At 45.4% G+C, this 26,146-nt stretch overlaps 1 protein-coding gene and 1 pseudogene across 11 annotated transcripts; both read left to right on the top strand.

The window, feature by feature from the left end:
* The first annotated feature begins 1,498 nt into the window (after nucleotides 1-1,498).
* RABL2B (RAB, member of RAS oncogene family like 2B) lies at nucleotides 1,499-18,812 on the top strand. Of its 11 annotated transcripts, none has more exons than XM_057557097.1 (9): nucleotides 1,499-1,583; nucleotides 3,296-3,457; nucleotides 11,211-11,240; nucleotides 12,405-12,484; nucleotides 13,094-13,200; nucleotides 15,418-15,529; nucleotides 15,841-15,968; nucleotides 16,369-16,452; nucleotides 16,624-18,812. In XM_057557097.1, exons 2-9 carry the CDS (start codon nucleotides 3,351-3,353, stop codon nucleotides 16,702-16,704), a joined length of 729 nt encoding a protein of 242 aa, XP_057413080.1. In that variant the 5' UTR covers nucleotides 1,499-1,583; nucleotides 3,296-3,350; the 3' UTR covers nucleotides 16,705-18,812. The 11 variants fall into 11 exon arrangements, with proteins under 11 accessions (XP_057413080.1, XP_057413079.1, XP_057413081.1 ...); XM_057557096.1 differs by having other exon boundaries at nucleotides 1,538-1,617; XM_057557098.1 differs by having other exon boundaries at nucleotides 1,564-1,593.
* LOC103011687 (glucose 1,6-bisphosphate synthase-like) lies at nucleotides 17,937-25,930 on the top strand (annotated as a pseudogene).
* Nucleotides 25,931-26,146: the final 216 nt, after the last annotated feature.

The raw sequence follows: 26,146 nt of genomic DNA on the forward strand, positions 1-26,146 counted from the left end.
TCAGAAACGGACAGAGCCAGCAGGCAGAAAATCAGTGAGGACGTAGCTGAACTCAATAGCACCTTCAATCAACTGGATATAATGGACATCTATACACTACTTCATCCAACAACAGCAGAATACACATTCTTCTCAAGCTCACATGGAACATATACCAAAACAGACCACATTCTGGGCCATGAAACACAACAAATTTAAAAGAATACAAATCATACAATGACTACTCTAATTCCGTTCCAAAAGGCTCTTTTGCCAGACAGCCTTTGAGTGGGGCCTTTCCCTATGTTAGCGCCTAATTACCCGCTGAAGCCCAGCTCACTTCCCCTGTTGCTTTCTCCCGTCTCCCTGCTTACTTTTTTCAGAGGATTTGTCTGTAATTTTATTACAACAGCTAGTTGATTTACACGTCTGCCCCACTGGAAGGTCAGCTCCAAGATGGCAGCTCTGTTGCTCTCTGCTGTACCCTCAGTCCCCAGGAGGAATGGCTGTCTTAGCCCACAGGTGCCCTCAACAGGTACTTCTTGAATAAATCAATGAATGTCCCTGAGCCAGCATCTCACTGCCGAGCTGTGTGCAGGGAGAACTAGGTTACCTGATAAACCTGGCTCAGTCGTGGCTGTCCCAATTCTCGGTTAACAACAGTGGAGTAGAAAAATATGCTCATGGGGCTTCCCTGGTGGCGCAGTGGTTAAGAGTCCGCCTGCCAATGCAGGGGACACAGGTTCTATCCCTGGTCCGGGAAGACCCCACACGCCGCAGAGCAACTAAGCCCGTGCGCCACAACTACTGAGCCTGCGCTCTAGAGCCTGCGAGCCACAGTTACTGAGCCCTCGTGCCACAACTACTTAAGCCCATGTGCCTAGAGCCCGTGCTCCGCCACAAGAGAAGCCACCGCAATGAGAAGCCCGCGCACCGCTACGAAGAGTAGCCCCCTCTCGCTGCAACTAGAGAAAGCCCGCGCGCAGCAATAAAGACCAAAAATAAATTTTAAAATAAATAAATAAATTTTTTCAAAAAAAAGAAAGAAAAATATTCTCAGAATCGCCCCAAGAGAGAATTACAAACTTTAGAAGTCACCTAGTCTTCTGCCTCCCACACATGAGGCCCCACCCCTCCACTTTCCCCAGCGCTGCCCTGCGCCCCTTCCATCACCCCCAAAGAAGCCCCCGCACTTGGGCACCCACTCCCACACAAGACGCCCGCCCCACACCTATGGTCCACCCACCGCACCTGAGCACCCTGCCCCCATGCCTGCACCCCGCCCCACACGCCTCAGGCCCCGCCCCCACGCCTCAGGAACGCTTCCCCAGTCGTTGCCCCCGGCCGCCCAGTCACTCCCCAAGGCCTACAGCCGCTTGAACCCTGGCTCAGTCCCGGCGCCAAAGCCCACCCCAGACTCCGGCTATTGGAAGCCCCAGGCCGGCCCGGTCCGGATACTCATTGACCGGCAGTACTCTCGCCCGGCACTGCACTAGCCAGCCAGCCCCCGGCGAGGTCCTTCAGGCCTTTGGCCGGGCAGCCCTCCTAGGGTCCTTGCGCGGTTGCGTAGCATCTGCGAGGACGCGGGCAGCGCTGGAAGCTGAGTGAGCTGCGGTGGGACCCGGGCTGACTCGCGGGGTCTGAGACAGGGCAGGGTCCGGGACGGGGCGGGATCCGAGGGGTACTCGGGGCCCTGAGGGCAGCTGGCCGTGGGCGGACCGACTTGCGGCGCTCCTGGTCTCCAGCGCTCGCCCGGGAACGGCCGAGAAGACGAAGCCGCGCGGGTGGCGGCCTCGCATGGGGGAACCGCCCCTCCAAGGCCGTCCTCGGGCCCTTGGCCAGTGGGGGGAAGAACGGGACAGTGGGTTCTGGCAACGGTGGGGGGGGGGGACGAAGGCAGCCCAGCCTGGCTGCGGGGGTAAAGTGGTTCTCAGACCTGTTTGGTGCCCGAAAACTACTTGAGTGAAAGAGAACTTATCCACTGGATGGCGAGGACATCGACAACCATTGAAGGTCTTTGAGAACGGGTTTGGCTGCGTTTGGCTTCCGAACAGGTCGCTCCAGCTACAGGGTGGAGGTGGAAGGGGCAGCCCCTCATTATGCTTATCAAGCATCTGCCACTTCCCAGTCACTGCTTTTGAGGCTGAGGGTACCTCGGTAAAGAAGGCTGGGTCCCTACCTGAGAAGAAACAATAGCATTGCAGTTAGGGAAACTCAGGGGTCCTGTCGGTATTTTCCACCCTTGTGTGCACGTCTGTCATAGCTCTTGCCACAGTAGACGTTGCCATCGTGTCTCCAATCCGGGTGCACGGTGTACCCGTGATGAACCCTCAGTAAGTGCGAGCACTGATGCTGCGTTGTCGTTGCATCATTTCTGTGTGCCGAGTTAACTCAGAGTGTGGACTACGGCACATTCCCAGTAATGTTTGTGAAGTTATATTTGGGCTTAAGGACATGAGGATAGTGGAATTGTTACGCCTCGATGTTGGCATTGGGTGGCTGGTGATGTCTTGTACAGACAGGGAACATGAGGAGCGACTTTGAGGTGGGCAGGGCTTAGGTCTCACAGGTTATTTTTGCCTGTGTGGAATAGTTCGCTATTCAAAATCTGGTAGGCAATTGCATACCTGAGTCTGGCACTGAGGGAAGCGATCTCTGTGGAGATACAGATTTGGCATAATCATTTGGCAGCATTTAGGAGATACCTGAAACTAGTAGAGGTTGAAATAACCCTAGAGAAGAGGGTCTGGGGAATGCCTAGTTTGAGAGAGGAAAAGGCAGCTACTGATGGCAGTATGATGGACAATGAAGTGGAAGTGAGAAGCATGAAGTAGAGGATCAGGAACACAGGTTAGGTTTCTTTGGCTGTGTGATCTGTCATTCAGTGATGAGAGTTCAGGCTTACAGAGCCCTGTCTCTTTGTCAGACAGTGTCTCAACTCAGTCATGTGATGTGGGCACTGATTTTTGTCCCTGCTTTACATGTGAGAAAACGCTTGTAGGTAAAACTTGTAAAGCTTCAACATGGCTTTAGAATAGTCTCTCCAGGTAGGAGTGGGAGTTGTGGTTCTGAGCATAGCTGAAGTAAAGAGATGACATAGGGTAAACCACTCTCAGAAGATCTGGGTGGGGACAAGATTACAGCCCCATGATTCAGCAAGTGCTAGCCAGGTTGGTGGTGAATAGAGAAGGATGTAAGTGTTTCCTTGGGCCCCTCTCTTGTCAGCTCATTGTCTCCCCTGTCCAGGAAGAGGAAGTGGATTTGGTGGAGGGGACTTCTCATCTCTTTAACAACAGCCTCTTCTTGATCTTCCCAGATGGTGACAAGACCCCCCTCCCCTGAGCTGATCCCCTTTCTACAGCCAGGAGCCAATGGCCGGGGACAGAGCCAAACCCTGTGAGCTGGACCAAGAGAAATACGATGCCGATGACAATGTGAAAATCATCTGCCTGGGGGACAGCGCTGTGGGCAAGTCCAAGTATGTCGGGAGACTAGGGAAGAAATGCCAGGCCTAGAGTGGGTCTGGGTTATTAGAAAAGTCCTCCAGAGGCATAGAGGAGCATGGCTTCTGTGGGAGTGGTGAGAGAGTAGTCTTGGCTGGAGCCCAGGTCTGCATGGGGGCACAAGGGAGCGTCACATCAGCAGCTGTGTGTGTTTGGGGAGGAGGGCGTCCCCAGGGACAAGTCACAGGACTGAGGCAATTGAGCTTTATGCATGAGTCCTGGCAGAAAGTATGGGACGGGTCACCCTAGAGACTACTGAAGCAGTCCTGGTGAGGTGAGAGCTGGGGTCTTCCTGTGTGTGGTGTGGGGCTGAGAGATTGCAAGATGCAGACAGTGGGAATGGGGAGAGGAAAGTGTGAGAAGTGTGACTGGCACAGCCAGCGACAGGACGAAGAAAGGTGGTGAAGATACTGTCTTGCAAGACCTCAGAGTTGGGAAGAGTGGATAGAAATGATGCCTGACTATAATCAGCGTAAAGATTTTTTTTTTCTTAAAAGATTTAATTTTTATTTATTTTTGGCTGTGTTGGCTCTTGGTTGCTGCACACGGGGTTTCTCTAGTTGCAGTGAGCGGGGGCTACTCTGTTGAGGTGAGTGGGCTTCTCATTGCAGTGGCTTCTCTTGTTGTGGAGCATGGGCTTTAGGCGTGCGGGCTTCAGTAGTTTTGGCACATGGGCTCAGTAGTTGTGGCTCGTGGGCTGTAGAGCACAGGCTCAGTAGTTGTGTTACATGGGCTTAGTTGCTCTGCGGCCTGTGGGATCTTCCTGGACCAGGGATGGAACCCGTGTCCCCTGCATTGGGAGGCAGATTCCCATCCACTGCGCCAACAGGGAAGTCCCAGTGTAAAGATTGACTCACTCTTTTTTTTTTTTTTAAATTTTTTTATTTATTTATTTATGGCTGTGTTGGGTCTTCGTTTCTGTGCGAGGACTTTCTCTAGTTGCGGCAAGTGGGGGCCACTCTTCATCGCGGTGCGCGGGCCTCTCACTATCGCGGCCTCTCTTGTTGCGGAACACAGGCTCCAGACGCGCAGGCTCAGCAATTGTGGCTCACGGGCCTAGTCGCTCTGCGGCATGTGGGATCTTCCCAGACCGGGCCTCGAACCCGTGTCCCCTGCATTGGCAGGCAGATTCTCAACCACTGCACCACCAGGGAAGCCCTGACTCACTCTTTTAACTGACTTCAGGGCCTCTGTGCACAGGCGTGGAACTCCCCCTGAAGGGAGGCTCTGCAATGCTGGCAGCTTGTCTCCACAAGGTGTGAACCTGTGTCTCAGCTGCCTTGGACCAGTGGGGCACACATCCATTTCTGCCTTCGCAGGATGAGGGTAAACTTGCCCCTAACCAGATGCCTAGTTTAGTCTTATACCCCAGGTGCCCCAGTTCCACCATGGTTTCCACTTTTATCTGTTATTAACATATCCTTAGACCCAGGTAGCTGTCAGTAATTCCTTAGGAGCTTTGCTGACTGGGGCAGAGGTCACTAACTTTTCTCAGCCTCAAGTCTGTTTATTTTAAAAGGTGCCCTGGGAAAAGCAAAGCAGGAACTTGTGGCGGGAATCCTAAACTCAGGTCCTCATCTAAATGTCCAGACTTTAGGTGTGAGCAGGATTGTCATACTGTAAAATGTCTAGGAAGCAACTCAGAATAACTATTTTTTCATCACAGTGCTCTGGCTAGAACTTCCAGTACTATGTTGAAAGTGGCAAAAGTAGGCATTCTCTTGTTTCTCATTATAAGGGAAAGCTTTCAGTCTTTTCCAATTGAGTATTAACTGTGGGGTTTTCATATATGGCCTTTATCCTAGAGGTAATTACCTTCTATTCCTAGTTTTTTGTTTTTTGTTTTTTAATTTTTTTAATTTATTTTTATTTTATTTTTGGCTGTGTTGGATCTTCGTTTCTGTGTGAGGGTTTTCTCTAGTTGCGGCGAGCGGGGGCCACTCTTCATCGCAGTGCGCGGGCCTCTCACTGTCGCGGCCTCTCCCGTTGCGGAGCACAGGCTCCAGACGCGCAGGCTCAGTAGCTGTGGCTCACGGGCTTAGTTGCTCCGCGGTATGTGGGATCTTCCCAGACCAGGGCTCGAACCCGTGTCCCCTGCATTGGCAGGCAGATTCTCAACCACTGCGCCACCAGGGAAGCCCCTATTCCTAGTTTTTGTCATGAGATGGTGTTGGTTTTTGTCAAATGCTTTTTCTGCATTTATTGAGATGAATATGTAGGATTTTTCCTTTGTTCTATTAATATGATATGTTTGATTAATTTTCTTAAGTTGAACCATCCTTATACTCTGAGAATAAATCTCCCTTGGTCCTTTTGATGATGTATAATCCTTTTAATATGATTTGGTTTGCCAGTGGATTTTTTGAGGATTTTTACAACTAAATTCATGAGGAATATTGGCCTGTAGTTTTCTTTTTTAGTGGTGTCATTGTCTGGCTTTGAAATCAGGGTACCACTGGCCTCATAGAAAGAATTATGAAGTGTTCCCTCCTCCTCAGTTTTTGGGAATAGTTTGAGAAGGATTGGTGTTTGTTCATGAAATGGTTGGGAGAATTCACCAGTGAAGCCGTCCAGTCCTGGACTTTTCCTTCTGGGAGGTTTTTGAAGACTGATATAATCTTCTTACTTGGTATAGGTCTACTCAGATTTTCTATTTCGTCTTGAATCTGTGTGGTAGTTTGTGTGTTTCTAGGAATTTGTGCACTTCATCTCGGTTATCCAGCTTGTTCGTTCATTGTATTCTCTTGTAATTCTTTTTGTTTCTGTAAAATTGACGTTACTGTCCCCAGTTTCAGGTCTGATTTTGATCATTTGTGTCCTCTCTCTTTTCTTAGTCTAGCTAAGCTTTGTTGATTTTGTTGATCTTTTCAAAGAACTAATTTCTGGTTACATTGATTTTTCCCTGTTGTCTTTCTATTCTGTATTTTGTTTATCTCCACTCTAATCTTTATTATTTCCTTCCTTCTGCTAGCTTTGAGTTTAGTTTGCTCTTTCATGTCTACTACCTAAAGATGTACAGTTATGTTATTGATTTAATTTGACTAAATCTTCCCTATTTGATTTAATTTCCACCTTTTTGTGAATTTTCTTGTTTTTCTTCTGTTATTAATTTCTAGTTTCATTCCATTTTATTTGAAAAGATACTTTGTATGATCTAAGTCTTTTAAATTTTATTATGACTTTTTTTGTGGCCTAACTCATGTTCACTTGAGAAGAATATGTATACTACTATTGTTGGGTGGAGTAGTCTGTGTATGTCTGTTAGGTCTAATTGGTTTATAGTGTGGCTCAAGTCCTCTGTTTCATTGTTCTACTCATTATTGAAAGTGGGGTATTGAAATCTCAATATATTATTGTGCAACTGTCTATTTCTCCCTTTAGTTGTGTCAGTGTTAGCTTCATATATTTTGGGACTCTGTTGTTCGGTGCATATATGTTTATAACTTTTATATCTTTTTGATAGATTGAACTTTTTATCAATATATAATGTCCTTCTTTGTCTCTTGTAACATTTGTCACTTAAAAGTTTATTTTGTCTGACTGTAGTATAGTCACCCCATTTCTCTTTTGAATACTGTTTGCATGGAATATCTTTATCATCCTTTTGTTTTCCAACCTCTTTGTGACCTTGTATCTAAAGCAAGTGTCTTACAGTTAGGACATACCTGGATCATGTTTTTTTAATATACTATGCCAATCTCTCACTTTTAATTGGAGAGTTTTATCTGTTCTCATTTGCAACAACAATAATTAAAGTTATTACTGATAAAGAAGGATTTACTTCTGCCATTTAGCTATTTGTTTTATGTGTCTCCTGTTTTTTTTCCTCAAGTACTCCATTACTCTTTTTCTTTTTATTTTTTTTGATTTTTTTGTAGTGTACTATTTTGAGTCCCTTCCTGTCTTGTATAATTTTTTTAGTTGTTTATTAATAGTTGCCTTGAAGATTATAATTAATATCTAAAATTTATAACAGCCTATTTGAATACCAATTTAGTTATAATAGTATACCAACACTCTGCTTCTATATATTTCTATCCCTCCCCTTGATATTGTTTTGTCACATATTACATCTTTATACATTGTGATCATTAACATAGATTTACAATTATAGTTTTACATATTTGTCTTTTAAATCATGGGAAAAAAGAGGAGTTACAAACCAACAATAGGAGAATACTGGTTTTTTTTTTTTTTTTTTTGGCTGCGTTGGGTCTTAGTTGCTGTGCCTGGGCTTTCTCTAGTTGCGGCGAGCGGGGGCTACTCTTCGTTGTGGTGCACGGGCTTCTCATTGCGGTGGCTTCTCTTGTTGGGGAGCACGGGCTCTAGGTGCGCGGGCCTCAGTAATTGTGACACACAGGCTCAGTAGTTGTGGCACACAGGCTTAGTAGCTCTGCAGCATGTGGGATCTTCTTGGACCAGGGTTCGAACCCGTGTCCCCTGCATTGGCAGGTGGATTCTTAACCACTGCACCACCAGGGAAGCCCGAGAATACTGGTTATTATATTTACCTGTGTAGCTACCTTTACTGAAGATCTTTATTTCTTCATATGGCTTCAAGTTACTCTAGTGTCCTTTCATTTCAACCTAAAGGACTTATTGTACCATTTCTTACAGGACAGATCTACTGTTAATAAGCCACATCAGCTTATGTTTATCTGGGAACATCTTAATTTCTCCTTCATTCTTGAAGGTTAGTTTGCTGAACATAGAATTCTTTGTTGACAATTTTTTTTTCAGGACTTGAAATATATCATTCCGCTGCCTTTTGATCTCAGTGGTGTCTGATGAGAAATTGGCTGTTTATCTTATTGAGGATTTTGTCTTTTAGTTTTGACAATTTGCCTATAATGTGGATCTCTGTGAGTTTATCCTGTTTGGAGTTTGTTGAGCTTCCTGGGTGGGTACATTCATGTCTTGCATCAGGTTTGGGAAGTTTTTAGGCATTATTTCTTCAAACGGTCTCTCTGCCCCCACCCCTCTTCTATTTGTGATGCATGTGTTAGGATGATTTATGTTGTCTGATAGGCTCCTTAGGCACTGGTCATTTTTACTCGTTTTTCTTTCTGCTTCTCAGACTGGATAATTCCAGTTGCCTTATCTTCAAGTTTGCTGATCCTTTCTTCTGCCTTCTCAAGTATGCTGTTGAAACCGTCTAGGGAGTTTTTCATTTAAATTATTGTACTTTTCAGCTCCAGAATATCCGTTTGGTTTCTTTTCATAATTTCTATCTCTTTATTAATACTCTCATTTTGTTTATATATTGCTTTCTAATTTCCTTTAGTTCTTTGTCCATGGTTTTCTTTAGTATTTTGAGCATATTTAAGATAATTGATTTAACTTCTTTGACTAGTAATTCCAGGGTCTGGATTTCTTCAGGTATTGTTTCTGTTAAATTCTTTTTATCATGAGAATAGGCTATACCTTCCTGTTTCTTTGTATGCTTTGTAATTTTCTGGTTGATAATTAGACATTCTGAGTATTTTGATGTGGTGACTTTGGAACTCAGATATTCCCACTCCTCGGGTATGGCTGATTTCTGCTTGTTTAGAGCTGGAGTATCCACTTGTAACTTTTCCATACTATTTTTACAAAGTGTATATTCCATCTTGTGTGTGGTCACTGATATTTCTATTCCATTATCTGTGATCAGACAGTGACCTGATAAAGATTTCCTTAAATATTTGGCTCCAAAAGGGGAAAGAAACAAAGAGTATTCCTATCCCTTTAAATTTCCAATAGATGCCAGCAGGGGAAGACTCTGAAGCCTGAGACAGCTGAGATCCGGCTCCTCAGCCAAACTTTTTGAGGAAAGTGTCTCTACTGGAGCCAGACATTTGGAACATGGGTCACTGCCTAGCTGCAGTGGGCCTGAGGAGTGGGCAACCGTTGCTGGTTTGTGCGTGTTGTTCTTTTGCACAAGGCCAGCACTCTCCTTTTATCTAGCACTCTCCTGTCATTGCGTCCAGTCAGGTTCCAGAGTTCTGAAGGAGTTGATTCTGATCATTTTTTCCAGTTATTGGTTGTTTCAGTTGAGGGAGTGACCCAAAGAACTTCATACTCCTCCATTTTATGTAATGTCCTCAAGGTTCATTTTTTTCCTACACAGATATCCAGTTGTTTCCACACCACTCCTTGATAAAACAATCCTTTACCCCATTGAATTGCAGTAATGCTTTTGTTCTAAATCCAGTGACCATACATGTGGCTATATATATATTTTAAGTGTGTGTTTACTGTCTGTCTTCACCCACTAGACTGTAAGCTCCATGAAGACAGGAATTTTCCTCTGTTTTGTTAAATGTTATATCATGGCACCTAGCATAGTATCTGGCAAATGGCAAGCACTCAGTAATATTTTTAAATTGTTTTGTACTAAAATGTATTTGTCCATTCTTCTGTTGAAGAACAGTTATGAAATTATCATTTTTATGGTATTAGACACAATACTGCAGTGAATATTTGTATGCCTATCATCTTGGGCACACAGTCTATTAGACTTGGGGTGTAATTGCCCAGTTTTAGGATTAGCTCAAACTTTGACTTATCCCAGTTGCTCTCCAAAGTAGTATATTAAGTTCGCCTTCCTACCGGCACAGTACAAGAGTTTCTGTTGCTCCACAAAATCTGCAACATTTGGTATCATACGACTTTTTCAACTTTGCTAATCTGAAGGATGTGTGTGCTACTTCATTTTATTTTAATTTGCATGAAAATCATTAATTTACATTAAAATCATTCAAGATTGAGCATCTTTTCATATGTTTTTTAGCCATTCTTCTGAATTGCCTGTTCATATTCTTAGGACCCAGGTTGTGTGTGTATTCTCTTATTCACGTATCAGAGCTGTTCATAATCTCTGTATATTAATTCTTTGTCAGTGATTGGCATTGCACGTATCTTCTCCCAGTCTGTGTTTTTGTTTTGTTTTGTTTTTTTCTTAACTTTTCATTTTGAAATAACAGATGTACAGGATGTTGCAAAGAGAATACAGAGAGGGCCTGTGTACCCTTCACCCAGTTTCCCCAGTGGTTATATCTTACATAACTGTAGTACAAGATCAAATTCAGGAAACTGGCATTAGTTCAATGCATATGTATAGCTCTGTGTCATTTTGTCACATGTGTAGATTTGTGTAAGCATCACTGGACTCAAGATACAAAACTATTCCATCACTGCGGAGGCCTTGGTCGTGCTGTCCATTTATAGTCACACCCACCCCACTTCACCTCCTACCACCCCTAACCCCTGTAACCACTAATATACTCCATCTCTGTAATTGTGTCATCTTGGCAACATTGTATAAAAGGAATTATACAACATGTGACCTTTTTCACTCAGCATAATACCCTTAATATTTGTTCAAATTGTTGGATATATCAGTAATTTGTTCCTTGTTATGAGTAGTAGTCCATATTATAGATGTAACACAGTTTGTTTATTCCCTAAAAGGAGTAAGCTGGGGTCCCTGCCCGCAGGGGAAGCATCTGTGGGTGCTGGGTCAGCGTTATAGCCGAAGGGTGTCAGGAACTTAAGGGGAGTCAGAAAGAGGGTGGGTGGGTGGTTCCTGGGCATTGTCCTTGAAAGGAAACTGTGTAGCTGTGGAAGGAATGGGAGGGGGAAAGCCACAGCTGGCTTCCAAGTTTTCAACCCTTGGGTGGTGCAACAGGGGCAAGGAGGAGGAGTGGTGAGGGATGCACCTGACCACCTTGCACATTCTCCTTACAGACTTGTGGAGAGATTTCTCATGGATGGATTGTATCCTTCAAGTTTTGAAATGCTCCTTGTTCCTGTGGCCCTTTCCACCCTCATGCCAACTCAGCCCCACTGCCCACCCCTTTGCTCCAGTGGTCCAGGGAGGAGGGATAAGTGAGTAAATTCACAGGTTTCATTTCATGCTGGTTTCTCACCAGCTGACCTACATGGCATCACATGTAGTTGGTGCTGCATATTTTGAAGCTTACTCACACTTGGATTTGCTTTATATTAGGAAAGCAGTGGAATGGCTAACAGTACCTCATCAAATGCCTGGGCTCAAACCCCACCTCTTCCTTCTTAGTAGCTCTGGCGCTGGTCAAGTCACTTAACGTCTCTGACCTCAGAGCTTGGGCTCTCTAATATTGAAACATTCTCTGGTATGAATCAACTTTGTAAAATAGGAACTGCCAGCCCCATCCTCCTTCCGTGAATCGTTGCATTGTGCAGGTTTGGAATGAGACAATTGGGATGGTTTTTAAAAGCTTCCCAAGTGAGTCCATTGAGAGCTGTGGGTTCTCAGAAGAGCCCTAGAGCCTCCTGCTCCCTGCCCTGGGCCCCAGCCCCCCATGGTGGACTCTAAGTGTATCTGACTTCACCTTCTACCAAGTTCTCCTTTGCCCCCACCCACCTGCATCATCCCAGCTCTCATGGTTAAACCACACAGCATCTTGCAGCTTCAGGAAATGTTATTCCCCAAGCTTTTTGATAGGGTTGCAGAAAGCAAACTACAGTTCATAAACAGTTTGTCAGCTGTCTGGCTTATGAAGACTGTTTTTCCCTGAGACTGTCACGTTGCTTCTTACGGCTGGGTTTCCTCTCTGGCCTGCAAGAGCCCCATCCACAAGGAGCTGGGGCATCCCCACAGTCTCATTTGCCAGCTACGTGATGCTGTTTCAGACAGCTGCTCTGTAAAATTCCATTCCATGTTTTCCCTTGGACTTAGCTGGCCAGCACATAATCCCAACCTCTCCCACCCCTCACCTTTCCATGGAGCTTGTGCCTGTGATATTTGAAGTTGATCCTCTGCAACACTCATTCAATTTAAAATCTAAATAACTTCTTAAAAAAGGAGAGAGAGGGCCCATTCCATCACACCAGCAACCGCCCCCCAGCACCTTTCTTACGTCTCTTTTCATTCATCTTTGCTCCTTAACCTAAATGCAGTCAGCCCCAGCAGCTGTCCACATACGCCCTGACCCTGTACAAGCACACGGCCACGGTAGACGGCAAGACCGTCCTTGTGGGTGAGCACGGTGCCGAGCCACGCCAACTCTCAAGAGGGAGAAGTGGTGGGGGAGAGAGTCCAGCAGGGGGAAATGAGGCCCCAGGCGTGGATGAAGGGTGATGGGTACAACCCAGAGAGCCAGGAAGCCAGGGAGGGTGGGAGGAAGCACGCAGGGTTCTGTTCCGTGCTCTTCAGCCAGTGTAAAGAAATAACAGGGTTGGTCTGAATGTCGTCTGCCACAAAGAGTTTGGCTTTAAATGGGGTCACAACCTTCCCCTTGGCCAGGCCACACGTCCAGCCTGACTGTGTCCTCCCTCTGTGATCAGCACACATGGGAATTGGGCCTAGTTTTGACCTTGGAGCGTCCTGCATCTTACAGGTGGGGGAAGGAGGGCACTGACCCTCTCCCTCTTGGGGCTTCCTGTGTGTGTTCTCCTTCCTCCTGGCCCTGTGTCTCCCTCTCACCCACCCCCACGCACCCCCAGGTGCATTACACCCTGACAACACACCTGCGAGCTGCGTGGTCTCCGTTCCTCCCCATCCTCCCATGTGTGCCTGTGTTTCTGAACACAGACACCGCACAGAGATGCTCAGCGTCCGGGGCTCTCTGCCCTTCGTCCTCCATCAGGCAGTCAGAGCTGTGTTCACGTTGCAGACTTTTGGGACACAGCAGGCCAAGAGCGGTTCCAGAGCATGCACGCCTCCTACTACCACAAGGCCCACGCCTGCATCATGGTATGAAACCGACTGGAGGGCAAAGGCTCTGGGCAAGTCTGGCCTGAGGGGCGAAGGGGTGCAGGGCCCAGCAGGGCTGAGCCCTCCTCACCAGGGCTGGGTGCTGGCGGGAGGGATTAGGGCAGGCTTCAGACTGCACGTGCTTCCCAGAGGTTCTGAGGGAGCACATGCCAGGGCCAGCTTCTCTTCCGGGGTGGGGGGGGGGGGGTGGAGCCACCATTCCAGCAGGAGGAGCACGGTCAGGGCTTCGTCATCAGGCAGAGCGTCGGAGGGTCGAACACAGTCTCTCCCTGACGGAGGCCTACCTACTCAGGCAAGCTGCTAAGGCCTCCCTCATCCGCTGCGCTCTCGGGGCAGGTGCTGGGGCTGAGCGGGCCCTGGTTCCCAGGGAGCTTTCCCTCCAAAGTGGCCCTCTCCTCCCTCTCAGCCTCTCACTTTGCTGTCTAGACCACAGTCCTCAGAGGTCCACCCCAGTAGCCGGGGGTAACAAGTGCCGCAGGAGAGCCCGACACTCAGCTATGGCAAGGGCCACGAATAGAGAGAAGAACTGTAAACCTGTGTCCTTTAGGACCTCCTGCCCACAAACTCGCTGGCTCCTTTCTCAGGCTCTTCTGTCCCTTAAGCACAAGATCTCTTGAAATTTTCCAGAATTTAATGCTAGTACCTCTAATGGGACAAAACAAAAGAGGGTAACAAGGTAAGGCAAATGGGGGCAGACTAGTGCCAGCAATCGTGACCTCTTGCCTCTGACACATCTCCATTAGCTCCTTTTGGGCCCTCTTCTGAGACCTGGGGTGTTTGTCCTGCCAGCATCCCTGCATACCTGTATCTGCAAGTGCCTACCACCAGCCCCAGCCTGCTGTAGGGGGCCTTGCAGGTAGAAAGCGCTCAGCCTCTCGTGACCACATGGGGACCTGATAGTCCCAGAGGGAGCTAGGGTTCCACCCCCCTCCTTGAAACCCCAAAGGGTATGCTTCTCAGCCTAACCAGCTCCTCCTGAGCTCTCAAAACAAGGAAAGGAAGCTCAGGAAACCAGACCTGGACAAAGGGCGACTGACAGTGATCATGGCAGGCAGCCATAGGAGGTGTGAAGCAGATTCCGGAAGTTTCATTACAAGTGTATTTTAAAAGAAGTCTTTTTTGGGAATTCAAGACAAAGTAGTCATTTATTGAAATTGGGCCTGGGGAGTACCATAGAAGAGCCTCTCAAGTGGACCTCCTGCTGCCTCAGTTGTGACAGCTGCTGACCAGAGCCCACTGCCATGCAGGGGGAATCTCTGGCCCTGGACACGGTTACTCCCATGAAGGGCTGGGTTGTTTAGAAGTAAGATCTGCCATTCCAGCAGGTTACAGGGTTGTGCATCTCAATCCACTGTTGTGCTGGGGCAGTTTGGACGTGTGAGTCTATTCTGGAGGGTGGCTTGGCAACAGAAAGCTGGCCTTTGAGGAGCTCCTGTGAGGGGCTTGAAGGATCCCTGCAGCAGCAACTTGAAGCATCTTAGGACTTCTGTCCTCCCTGCCCTTAGAGCCAGGCACAGTGCTCACGCTTCTTGCGGATACTTCTAAATAGGTAAAAACTATAAATCAGAGAAAGTTAATAAAATTATGATAAGCTACAAAATAATAAAAGACAAAAGTACTTTTAAAAAGTTTAAAATACAAAATTAAAAGTTTATGATTAAAAGTAAATGAAAATAACTGAAAGAAAATTCTAGAAACATTTAAGATTATCATAAAGGAGGTGTTTTGTTGGGTTTTTTTGGCCACACCACACGTGGCATGTGGGATCTTGGTTCCCCAACCAGGAATCGAACCCACGCTCCCTGCATTGGAAGTGTGGAGTCTTAACCACTGGACCAGCAGGGAAGTCCCATTATAAAGGAGTTTTTAAACAAAGTTTAAGCAGTAATTAGACTAAGAAAAAAAACAAAAAGCTTACCATTTGTAACGGACTTATCAATAAGTAAATGATACAATAAGTAAAATGATAAAATCTGGTTAAAATAGGTAAATAAGGTTAGGTGACAAGATGAAGGTTCTAGAGGGTGAGAAGGATGGGCAAGGCATAGCCTTTGTGGTTAGAGGGGATGCAGCTCAGAGCGGTGCATGGTCCGAGTTCGCAAGCCCGTGTTTGCCTGCTTGTGTGTGTGTCACCTGGGGGTGGCGTGCAGAGACATTGATACACTTGGGCTGTCTTCTTTCCTCTGCTAATTGCAGGTATTTGATGTGCAGAGGAAAATCACCTACAAGAACCTGAGCACCTGGTATACAGAGCTTCGGGAGTTCAGGCCAGAGATTCCATGCATTGTGGTGGCCAATAAAATCGATGGTGAGGCCACCCGACATCTGGGTGCCAGCAATTCATGGGGGAACCCACCATCACACGTTTCCTCTTCCTTTCCTGGGCCAACGAACCATCAATGGTCCATTCTTTTTCCCAACATACAGCCCTTGGTTGCTTGCCATCACTCCCCTCCCAGTAAGGATCCAAGTGAGCCAACCTGCCTTCTCGAGACACAAATCCCAGTGAAATGAACTCTTTCTAAGACACGTCCCCTGGTTGTCCCTGCTCATCCCTCTTCCTAGAATGGGGACCTCCAGTGACCCACCCTGCAAAATTCTCTCCCTTTCCCTTTGTAGACAGGCCCATGTCCTACCTTCTCTCTACAGCAGACATAAAGATGACCCAAAAAAGCTTCAATTTTGCCAGGAAGTTCTCCCTGCCCCTGTACTTTGTCTCAGCTGCTGATGGTACCAACGTTGTGAAGGTAATGGGAGACTGCAGAGACAGTCTTGTAAGGCCGGGGAAGGCCTGGTGCTGAACTCACCAGGGAAACGATGGAGAGAAGGGCTGGCTGCAGGGATGGTGGAGAGGACGGGCACTGTTGCGGGGGCTGTGCTGAGCATGTGGCGACAGGAAGGGCTCGTGTGAGTATTGGCAGTAGGGGCGGTGATGGGTTGGGCTTGGTGAAGAAAAGGTACATTGACCATGCATGGGGTCAGGGTGACAGGGAAAAGGTGAATTGAGGAGTGACCTTGCTGATTTGAGGGTGGAGTACTGTGTGGACATATGATGGGGATGGGGCCAGTGGGTACAGGGCAGGCAGAGTCCAGGCCACTGGCCCCACGGCCTCGTTTTCCTTCCCACCACCTTCACCTTACCTCCAGCTCTTCAGCGATGCGATTCGATTAGCTGTGTCTTACAAACAGAATTCCCGGGACTTCATGGATGAGGTTTTGCAGGAGCTTGAGGTAGGTCAGGTGGCATAGAGAAAGCGGCTTCTCTTCCTAGGGGTGCAGAGCATAACCCAATAGACTGACTTTGCAGGCAACACGTGCTCGTCGAGGGCACTGCCCCTAGAGGTGTCAGAGCTACAGCTGGGCAAGTGCAAGGCCAGGCCTCACCTGCACGCTTGTTCACAGAACATCAGCTTGGAGCAGGAGGAGGAGGATACGCTGGACAGAGAGCAGCGTGGCCGCATCGAGAGCCCGCCTCCCTCCTGAGTCACGGAAGGAGGCCTCTCCCCATGGCCGGCTTGGTGGGGAGGGGGAGTTCAGCATACCCCTGCCTTCGGCAGCCCTTCAGCTCTCACCTGAGACATTCTTCCAGGCCATCCCCTGCCATACCTCCTGCAGACCCAACCATCCCGTTTGCTCCCCCACTTCCATGGCCCATGAGACCTGACCCTTCACAGTTGTTGCCTCCCCTGTAGTCACGGGCAGGGAAGGGGTCAACACCAGCAAGAGCCATCAACAGGTGTAAGAGGTCCACACCAGACCCTGAGGCAGAATTAAGGATGGACCCTCCAGGTTATGTGGGACAGTGAAGAAAATCGGGGAACATTCTGTGTGTGTCTCTTAAATAAAAGGAAATTTAGGTGGGTTTTTTCCCCCTCCCAGAACTGACCTCAGGGCCTATTCGTTGCATTTCTACCAAGGGAATGATTTCTAATTCCTGACTATCCTTTTTCCTCTTTAGTCTCCCAACGAAACCAGCCATTTTAAGAAAATGGTTTTGAGCAGAGAGCTGTTCATTCCATAAGTTTTTCCAGAGTTCTTCTAGGTACAGCCAGTACACTGATGAACAGCGAGGCCAAGATCACAGGCCCAAGTTTGTTGTTAACATCACGTGAAAGCAGGTGACTGGTCTGGCCATACTTAGTAATATACAAACATCGTAATTGTAAACATCAAGGGTCAATACAGCCACACCACAAGGCACACCTGTTTGCACTGTAAGAAATTGACTTTAGGAAAGCTTCCTTTAAAACCCCTATTTCAACAAGGGAGGCTTTCCTTCATTTTTTTTGAGGACTAGTGTGGACATTGTACCTCCTTGGGTGGCAAGGGCTGCTGAGAACTGTCATGCTGCCTTTTCCATTTATCTCCAGGACTTGTGGTTCACTAGGATGTTTTTATGATCATCTTGTACATCATTTCCATTTTTTAAATTTATTTTTATTTACATTGAATAGATGTGCATGCTTTGTGGGTATGGATTTCTCTGAGCAAAAAGTCACAAGAGAACGAGCGGCTCATCAGCCACATTAATAAGGGGAGACCACCGTGATCTGTCATGTTATCTCGATTTATTGTCACAGAGACCATTTCAGTGGAATTCAGTGTTTTTAAAAGAATGGGTATTTGGGAGTCAAGAACAAGCATTTTTACCCTTTAGATTACTGATGCTTACAATTTCAACTTCACAGATTTAACCCGACCAGGAAATTTCAGGAATGCGTTACCCTGGTGAGATGTACTTTTAAAAACAACAATAAAAACAACCCTTCAGTTATTATAAATGATTAATAAGTGTTTTTTAAATATAATGGCTTCACTGAGATATAATTCAAAAACCATATAATTCACCATCAGTATTGGTTTTACGTAACAACCATTTTGCATCAGTTTCCCTAGAAGCAAAGCCTGAGAAGGCAACTCTTGTTCAGATGACTTATTGCGGCAGTTTTCTGTCTCTGCTGGGGACCAGCTTCAGTCTCCCCCTTCCTAGGGAAGCTCTGGAGGACAAACTGCCCCACAAGGATGGTCCCACTTTGAGACCAGGGGCTTTTTGTGCCAGTTGGCCAAGTGTGTGAGGAGGAGGAGGTGGAAGGGATGACTGCTAGTGTCCAGGGCAAAGTGGCTCCTGGTTTAGCAAGGACAGTTCTCTGGGGAAAGGGCAGCTATGAGTTTCAGCACTCAAAGTAGGTAGGGGATAAGTGCTCAGGCAGGGTGCCAGCAATATCCATGGCCACCTACCCATACATTGCTCAAATCCACCTGCTTCTTAAAGATCATTTCATCCTGACATACAGGACCACCCCTGAGTCTTTTTAAAATAATTTATTGAGGGGAAATTATGTATCATAAAATTGAAGTACACGATGCAGTGCCGTTTAGTACAGTTACAGTGTTGTGCAGCTATCACCTCTGTCTAGTTCTAAAGCATTTCCATCACTCTGAAGTAAAGCCCCTTACTCATTAAGTAGTTCCTCTCCAACACTCCCTCCCCTCAGCCCCTTTTAAATAACTGATCTACATTCTTTCTGTTTCTATGGATTTATCTATTCTGGATATTTCATATAAATGAAATAAAACAATATGTGACCTTTTGTGTCTTTCACTCAGCATGTTTTCAAGATCCACGCATATATCATGTACTTCATTCCTTTCTATGGCTAAATAATGTTCCATTGTATTAAATACCACAAGTTGTTTATCCATTCATCCATTGATGGACGTTTGGATCCATCTTTCAGCTATTGCGAATAGTGCTGCTATGAACATGCTTATACATGTGCTTATATGAGCAGTTTTCAATTCTTTTGGGTGTCAGAGTCTGCTCAGGCTGCTGTAACAAAATACCATTGACTGGGTGGCTTACAACAGGTATTTATTTCTCACAGTTCTGGAGGCCGGGAAGTCTTAAGATCAAGGTGCTGGCAAGGTAGGTTTCATTCTGAAGCCTCTTCTCTTGGCTTGTAGGCAGCTGCCATCTCACTGTGTGCCCACATGACCTCTTTGTGTTCAGGTAGATTCCTCTTAAAAGACTATATCCTGGTACTTCCCTGGTGGTGCAGTGGTTAAGAATCCACCTGCCAGTGCTGGGGCCCAGGTTCAAGCCTGGGTCCAGGAAGATCCCACGTGCTGCGGAGCAGCTAAGCCCGTGCTCCACAACTACTGAGCCTGTGCTCTAGAGCCTGTGCCCCACAACGAGAAGCCAACGCAATGAGAAACCCGCGCACCGTAGCAAAGAGTAGCCCCCGCTCGCCACACCTAGAGAAAGCCCATGCGCAGCAACAAAGACCCAACACAGCCAAAAAATAAATAATTTTTTTTTAAAAAGACTATCCTGTGACCCTCATCATGACATCCTAATTAGGGCCCCACCCTTATGACCTCATTTAACCTTAATTACTTCCTGAAGACCGTGTCTCCAAATACAATCACATGAGGGTAAGGGCTTCAACATTTAAATTGGGGGGTGGGGGAGGAGGGCACAGCACAGTGTATCTAGGAGTGGAATTACAGGATCATATAATGGGACTTCCCTGGTGGCGCAGTGGTTAAGAATCCTGCCAGTGCAGGGGACGCAGTTTCCATCCCTGGTCCAGGAAGGTCCCACATGCCGCAGAGCAGCTAAGCCCGTGCGCCACAACTACTGAGCCTGTGCTCTGGAGCTTGCGAGCCACAACTACTGAGCCCACGTGCCACAACTACTGAAGCCCTCGTGCCACAATGACTGAGCCCGTGTGCCTAGAGCCTCTGCTCTGCAACAAGAGAAGCCACCACAATGAGAAGCCCACGCACCCCAATGCAGAGTAGCCCCCGCTCGCCACAACTAGAGAAAGCCCACGCGCAGCTTTCAACACAGCCAAAAATACATAAATAAATTTATTTTTTTTTTTAAAATCATATAGTAATTTTATGTGTAAACTTTTGAGGAATTGCCAATGTGTTTTCCACAGTGGAACCACCATTTTACAGTCCTACAAGCAATGTACAAGAGTTCCAATTTCCCACATCCTTGCTAGCACTTGTTATTTTCCATTTTTAAAGATAAGCCATCTTAGTAGTTATGAAGTGGTACTTCACTGTGGTTTTGAGATACATTTCCCCTTCATTTGTATTATTTATTTGGAGAAACAACTATTCAAGTATTTTGCTTATTTTTAAATTGAGTTGTTTGACTTTTTGCTGTTGAGTTATAAGAATTCTTTACATATTCTGGATATTAAGTTCTTATTTATGACTTTTAAAATATTTTTCCCATTCTACAGGTTGTATTTACACTTTCTTGATAATGTCCTTAATGAACAAAAGTATTTAATTTTTTTTTTTTTTTTTTTTTTTTGGCCATGCCTCGTGACTTTCGGGATTTTAGTTCCCCAACCAGGGGTCGAACCCGGGTCCTTGGCAGTGAAAGCACCGAGTCCTTACCACTGGACCTCCAGGGAATTCCCTGAAAAGTATTTAATTTTGATCAAGTCCAATTTATCTTTTTTTTTTTTTATTGCTCATGCTCTTGGTGTCATATCTAAGAATCCATTGCCAAGTCCAAGGTCATGAAGACTTACCCTTATGTCCTCTTTTAAGAGTTTTATGGTTTTAGCTCTTATATGTAAGTCACTGATCCATTTTGAGTTAATTTTTATATATAGTATAACGTAGGGATCCAGCTTCATACCTTTGCATGTGGATATCCAGTTGTCCTAGCAATATTTGTCAAGAACACTATTCTTTTCTGTCTGAATGGTCTTGCCACCTTTGTCAAAAATCAATTGGTCATAGTTGTATGAGTTTATTTCTGGACTCTCAATTCTATTCCATTGGTCTACATGTCTATCCTTATGCCAATACCACACTATTTCAATTACTGTAGCTTTGTAGTACAGTTTTGAACTTGGGAAGTATGAGTCCTTCAACTTCTTTCTAAAGATTGTTTTGACATCTTAACAATATTAAGTCTTCCAATTCATGAACACTGGATGTCTTTCCTTTTTTTTTTCCATTTATTTATATCTTTAACTTCTTTCAGCAATGTTTGTACTTTTCACATACAAATCTCTCACTTCTTGGTTAAATTTATTTCCAGATTTTTTTAGATGCTATTTACTTTTTTATTTTTCCATTGCTGTTTATAGAAACAGCTGACTTTTGTGTGTTGATCTTGTACCCTGAAACTTTGCTGAATTCTTTTATTAATTCTAATAGTTTTCCTGCACATACTTTGGGGTTTTTCTATAAATAGAATCATACCATGTGCATATTGAAAAGGTTTTACTTCTTCCTTTCCAATGTGGGTAACTTTTATTTCCTTTTCTTGCCTAATTCCTCTGACTGGAATTTCCAGTACTATGTTGAATTAAGTAGTAAAAGCAGGCATCCTTGTTTTGTTCCTGACCTTAGGGGGAAATTTTTCCATTTTTCACCACTGAATGTGATGTTAGCTATGGATTTTTCATATGGCCTTTATCATGTTGTAGAAGTTCCCTTCTATTCCTGATTTTCCGAGTGCTTTCATTATAAAAGGCTGCTGGATTTTGTCTAATGCTCTTCCTGCATTAATTAAGATGACTGTGTGGTCTTTCCACCTCACTGCTATCAATGTAGTGAATTACATTGATTGATTTTTTTATATTGAGCCACCCTTTGCAAACCAGTAAACAATGCCAAAACAAAAGAGCAATTTGAAAATCTGTTACTGAATGGGACAAACAAGGAGTTTCTTTGTTGCTGGATGACTTTTGGAGCTGCAGGACTTGGTTCTGCTCTGGTGGCAGGGTTTTGCTATATTAATGACCTTACAGTAATCCAATCAATACAGAAGATGCACAAATACCTTGAGAGATGTTGAGAAACTTTGTCTTGGGTATGACAGCTGGGGTCAAGTAACTAGCAGCTGCAGCATCCAAAGACTTCCTAAACTCACCATTTCAGTCTTGCTGGCTAAAGATGTTTCTGTGTACCTTTTTCCAAAATAAGTTCCTACATCATATGCAGTCCAGGAGCTCAAAGCAGTTGGAGGTGTGATGATTACTGCCTCTCACAACTGCAAGGAAGAGAACAGACAAAGGGTTTATTGGGAAACTGGTGTCTAGATCACATCTCCTCATGATGAAGAAAGTCCAAAACGTATAGAGGACTGTGTGGAACCCTGGAATGCTTCCTGGAATAATGATTTAGTGAATGCCAGCCTACTGGAGAGAGACTCCCTGCAGGACATTACAGGAGACACATGGAAGATCTGAAAAAGATTGATTTTCACAGGGAATCAGACTCAAAGACCACCTTGACATTTGTACATATATCTTTTCATGGGGTCGGACATGACTATGTGCAGTTGACTCTGCAAGTGTTTGGTTTTAAGCCTCCATTTCCATTACCAGAACAAAAAGATCCTGATCCAGACTTTTCTACCATTAAATGCCCAAATATGAAGGAGAATCTGTGCTGGAAATTTCCCTGAGACTGGCAGAGAAAGAACGCTCGGATAGTGCTATCTACAGATCCCAATGCAGACCAGCTGGCTGTAGCAGAACTCCAGGAGGATGGTCAATGGAAAGTTTTCACGGGGAATGAGTTGGCAACTTTGTTTGGTTGTGGGGGGGGAGGATATTTGATTGCCGGAAAAATAAATCAAGAAATTCTGATGTGAATAATGTTTATATGTTAGCCTCCACAGTCTCTCTTCCAAAATTTTGTATCCAGTTGCACTTAAAGAAGGATTTTAGGGACTTCCCTGGTGGTGCAGTGGTTAAGAATCTGCCTTCCAATGCAGGGGACACGAGTTCGAGCCCTGCTCCAGGAAGATCCCACATGCCATGGAGCAACTAAGCCCATGCGCCTCAACTACTGAGCCTGCGCTCTAGAGCCTACAAGCCACAACTACTGAGCCCACGTACCACAACTACTGAAGCTCACGCACCTAGAGCCTGTGCTCTACAATAAGAGAAGCCACCAAAATGAGAAGCCCTCACACCACAACAAAGAGTAGCCCCTGCTTGACGCAACTAGAGAAAGGCCGTGTGCAGCAACGAAGACCCAACACAGCCGAAAATAAAATACATAAATAGATTAATTTTTTTAAAAAAAGAAGGATTTTGGGCTTCCCTGGTGGCGCAGTGGTTGAGAGTCTGCCTGCTGATGCAGGGGACACGGGTTCGAGCCCTGGTCTGGGAGGATCCCACATGCCGCGGAGCGGCTGGGCCCGTGAGCCACAATTGCTGAGCCTGCGCGTCTGGAGCCTGTGCTCCGCAACGGGAGAGGCCGTGACAGTGAGAGGCCCGCGCACCGTGATGAAGAGTGGCTCCCGCTTGCCACAACTAGAGAAAGCCCTAGCACAGAAACGAAGACCCAACATAGCAATCAATCAATCAATCAATTAATAAAAAAAATAAAAAAATAAAAAAAAAGAAGGATTTTATTTTGAAGAAATATTACCAGACTTTAAATGGCTAGGAAGTCGGATAAAAGACCTGGAAAATGGGAAAGAAGTCATTATTGCATTTAAAAAGTCCATTGCTCTTCTGTGTGGAACTTCAGTTTTGAATAAAGATGGGGTGAGTACGGCCATTGTTGTGGCTGAGATGTTATCTTAACTGGAAACCATAAATATAACACTGAGCCAGTAACCGATTAAGGTTTGTGAAAAATATGATCATATTTCAAAAACTTCATATTTCTTGTGTTTTGATCTGACTACCAACAAATGCATATTTGAAAGTCTTCACAATTTTGATTCTCCAAAAGAATATCCATCATATTGCATACACGGGACATTACTTGTGAATATGACAGCAGCCAGCCTAATAAGAAGTCAATGCTGGGGCTTCCTTGGTGGCGCAGTGGTTAAGAATCCGCCTGCCAATGCAGGGGACACGGGTTCGAGCCCTGGTCCAGGAAGATCCCACATACCGCAGAGCAACTAAGCTCCTACTCCACAACTACTGAGCCTGCGCTCTAGAGCCCGTGAGCCACAACTACTGAGCCCACGTGCCACAACTACTGAAGTCCATGCGCCTAGAGCCCGTGCTCTGCAACAAGAGAAGCCACAGCAATGAGAAGCCCGTGCACTGCAACAAAGAGTAGCCCTCGCTCCCCACAACTAGAGAAAGCCCACGCGCAGCAACGAAGACCCAACGCAGCCAAAAATAAATAAATTTAATTAATTAATTAATTTAAAAAAAAAAAAGAAGTCAATGCTAGACTTCCCTGGTGGTGCAGTGGTTACGAATCCCCCTGCCAATGCAGGGGACACGGGTTCAAGCCCTGGTCCAGGAAGATCCCACATGCCACTGAGCAACTAAGCCCGTAAACCACAACTACTGAGCCCACGTGACACAACTACTGAAGCCTGCACACCTAGAGTCCGTGCTCCACAACAAGAGTAGCCCCCCACCACTGCTCGCGGCAACAAGAGAAAGCCCGCGCGCAGCAACAAAGACGCAATGCAGCCAAAGATAAATAAACTTATAAAAAAGAAAGAAAGAAATCAATGCTGCCTGTGAATAAAAATAACCAAATGGTTACATTTGTTACCGAACTCAGGTTCAGCTGTTCACCGCTCAAAAGCCAATAATCGAGAGGCAAGTGTCAGTAGACAGGAAAGATGTTTTAATCAGAAAAGCGGGCAATCTGGGGAGAAGGCAGACTCATATCCCAAGACCAAATCCAAAGACTCTACTCAGCCATGACAGTTTTTAAAGGGAAAAGCGAGAGGGGGGAGAATCTCAGTGAATCATCGAGGCAGGAGGCTGTGTTCTGCATCCTTCCCTATTGCGTGCAGGCTGGCTGACTCTCCCTCCTGACCCCATCTTGCCCGTGTGATCTGCCTGCAGGGTTGCTAAGGAGGTTGTTAGGGATAGAGAGCTGGTCATTCTTTACTTAATTCTTTATTCTTACTTCTTTTTATCTAGGGAAAGAATAAACAGGTTAATTAGGTTCTTTCAAGTTTAGAGGGGAACAGAAATGGGCAAAAGAGCTACTTTCACATTTGCTTTTCAAAATGCTGTGTTGCTATTCTTCAGACAAGCAGGACAAAACCAAAGATAAAGTATTATGCAGAGAAGCGCACATCACCCAACCAGAGTGTCGCTGCCTTACTGAAAGAAGAATTGAAGAAATTCATTGAGGCTCTTCAATTAATTAATCAATTAATCAATAGTTAATCAATAGTTGATCTAAGGAAGAAATGGAAAATGTTACTTGAGCCAATTTGAGGGTTATAACCCAGGAGACAGTCTTTCAGAAAGCCCTGAGGACTGTTGTGCGCATTAGAGGTCAAAGAACAGTTATATACATTTTTGAGACAAAGTGTTATATATCAATGACATATTGATAGTTTACACAATCCAAATCTGCATGTACAAAGGCAGTAGTGGGTCGTCTTTGCTCCTTACAAGATTAGGAAGGAAGGTTCTCACCTAAGGAAGTCTGGTTAATGCAGATGCACAGCACACACTAAAGGGTCTGAAGAGGCCCAGACCGGGAGAGAGAAATTTTAAGTTTAATTGTTTCTTGTCTTGCCACAAAATGTGAATTTTATTTCATCACTCTGATTAAAAATTTTCTTGAGCCCAGTAAAAATGGACTGACCTGGCGCTCTGTTTAGGTGTACACCCGTCCGTCGTTGCTTTCGCTGGCACTTGGGACAGAAAAACCAAGCTGCGCCTGGACCTCGTGTTAGCATTCTTTATCTCATCTGGCTGAGTGTCTTTTTTCCTTTTATTTTCTTCTGTTTTGGTCAAGTAACTAAACAAACTGTATAAATTTGAAATGAAATGGTCTGGAGGGAAATTATTCAAACTTTTCATAATCTTGAACAAAAGTCATTACATTAGAAGTATCATAGCAACACATTGTTCTTCCTTTAACAAAAACATAACAAAAGTGAGTTTACTAATTAAAGTGTGATTAAGCTTAGTTCCAGTGTCTTGTAATTGTG

This window comes from Balaenoptera acutorostrata, chromosome 11 (genome assembly GCF_949987535.1).
Source record: "Balaenoptera acutorostrata chromosome 11, mBalAcu1.1, whole genome shotgun sequence".
NCBI classification, from domain to species: domain Eukaryota; kingdom Metazoa; phylum Chordata; class Mammalia; order Artiodactyla; family Balaenopteridae; genus Balaenoptera; species Balaenoptera acutorostrata.

What these genes read in the sequence shown, in the direction of transcription:
- RABL2B (XM_057557097.1), top strand. Translation starts at nt 3,351, where the DNA reads ATGGCCGGGGACAGAGCCAAACCCTGTGAGCTGGACCAAGAGAAATAC. An exon ending in CGGCAAGACCGTCCTTGTGG is followed by an intron (nt 12,485 to 13,093) that starts GTGAGCACGGTG and finishes GTCCTCCATCAG; the next exon opens with GCAGTCAGAGCTGTGTTCAC. An exon ending in AGGTTTTGCAGGAGCTTGAG is followed by an intron (nt 16,453 to 16,623) that starts GTAGGTCAGGTG and finishes GCTTGTTCACAG; the next exon opens with AACATCAGCTTGGAGCAGGA.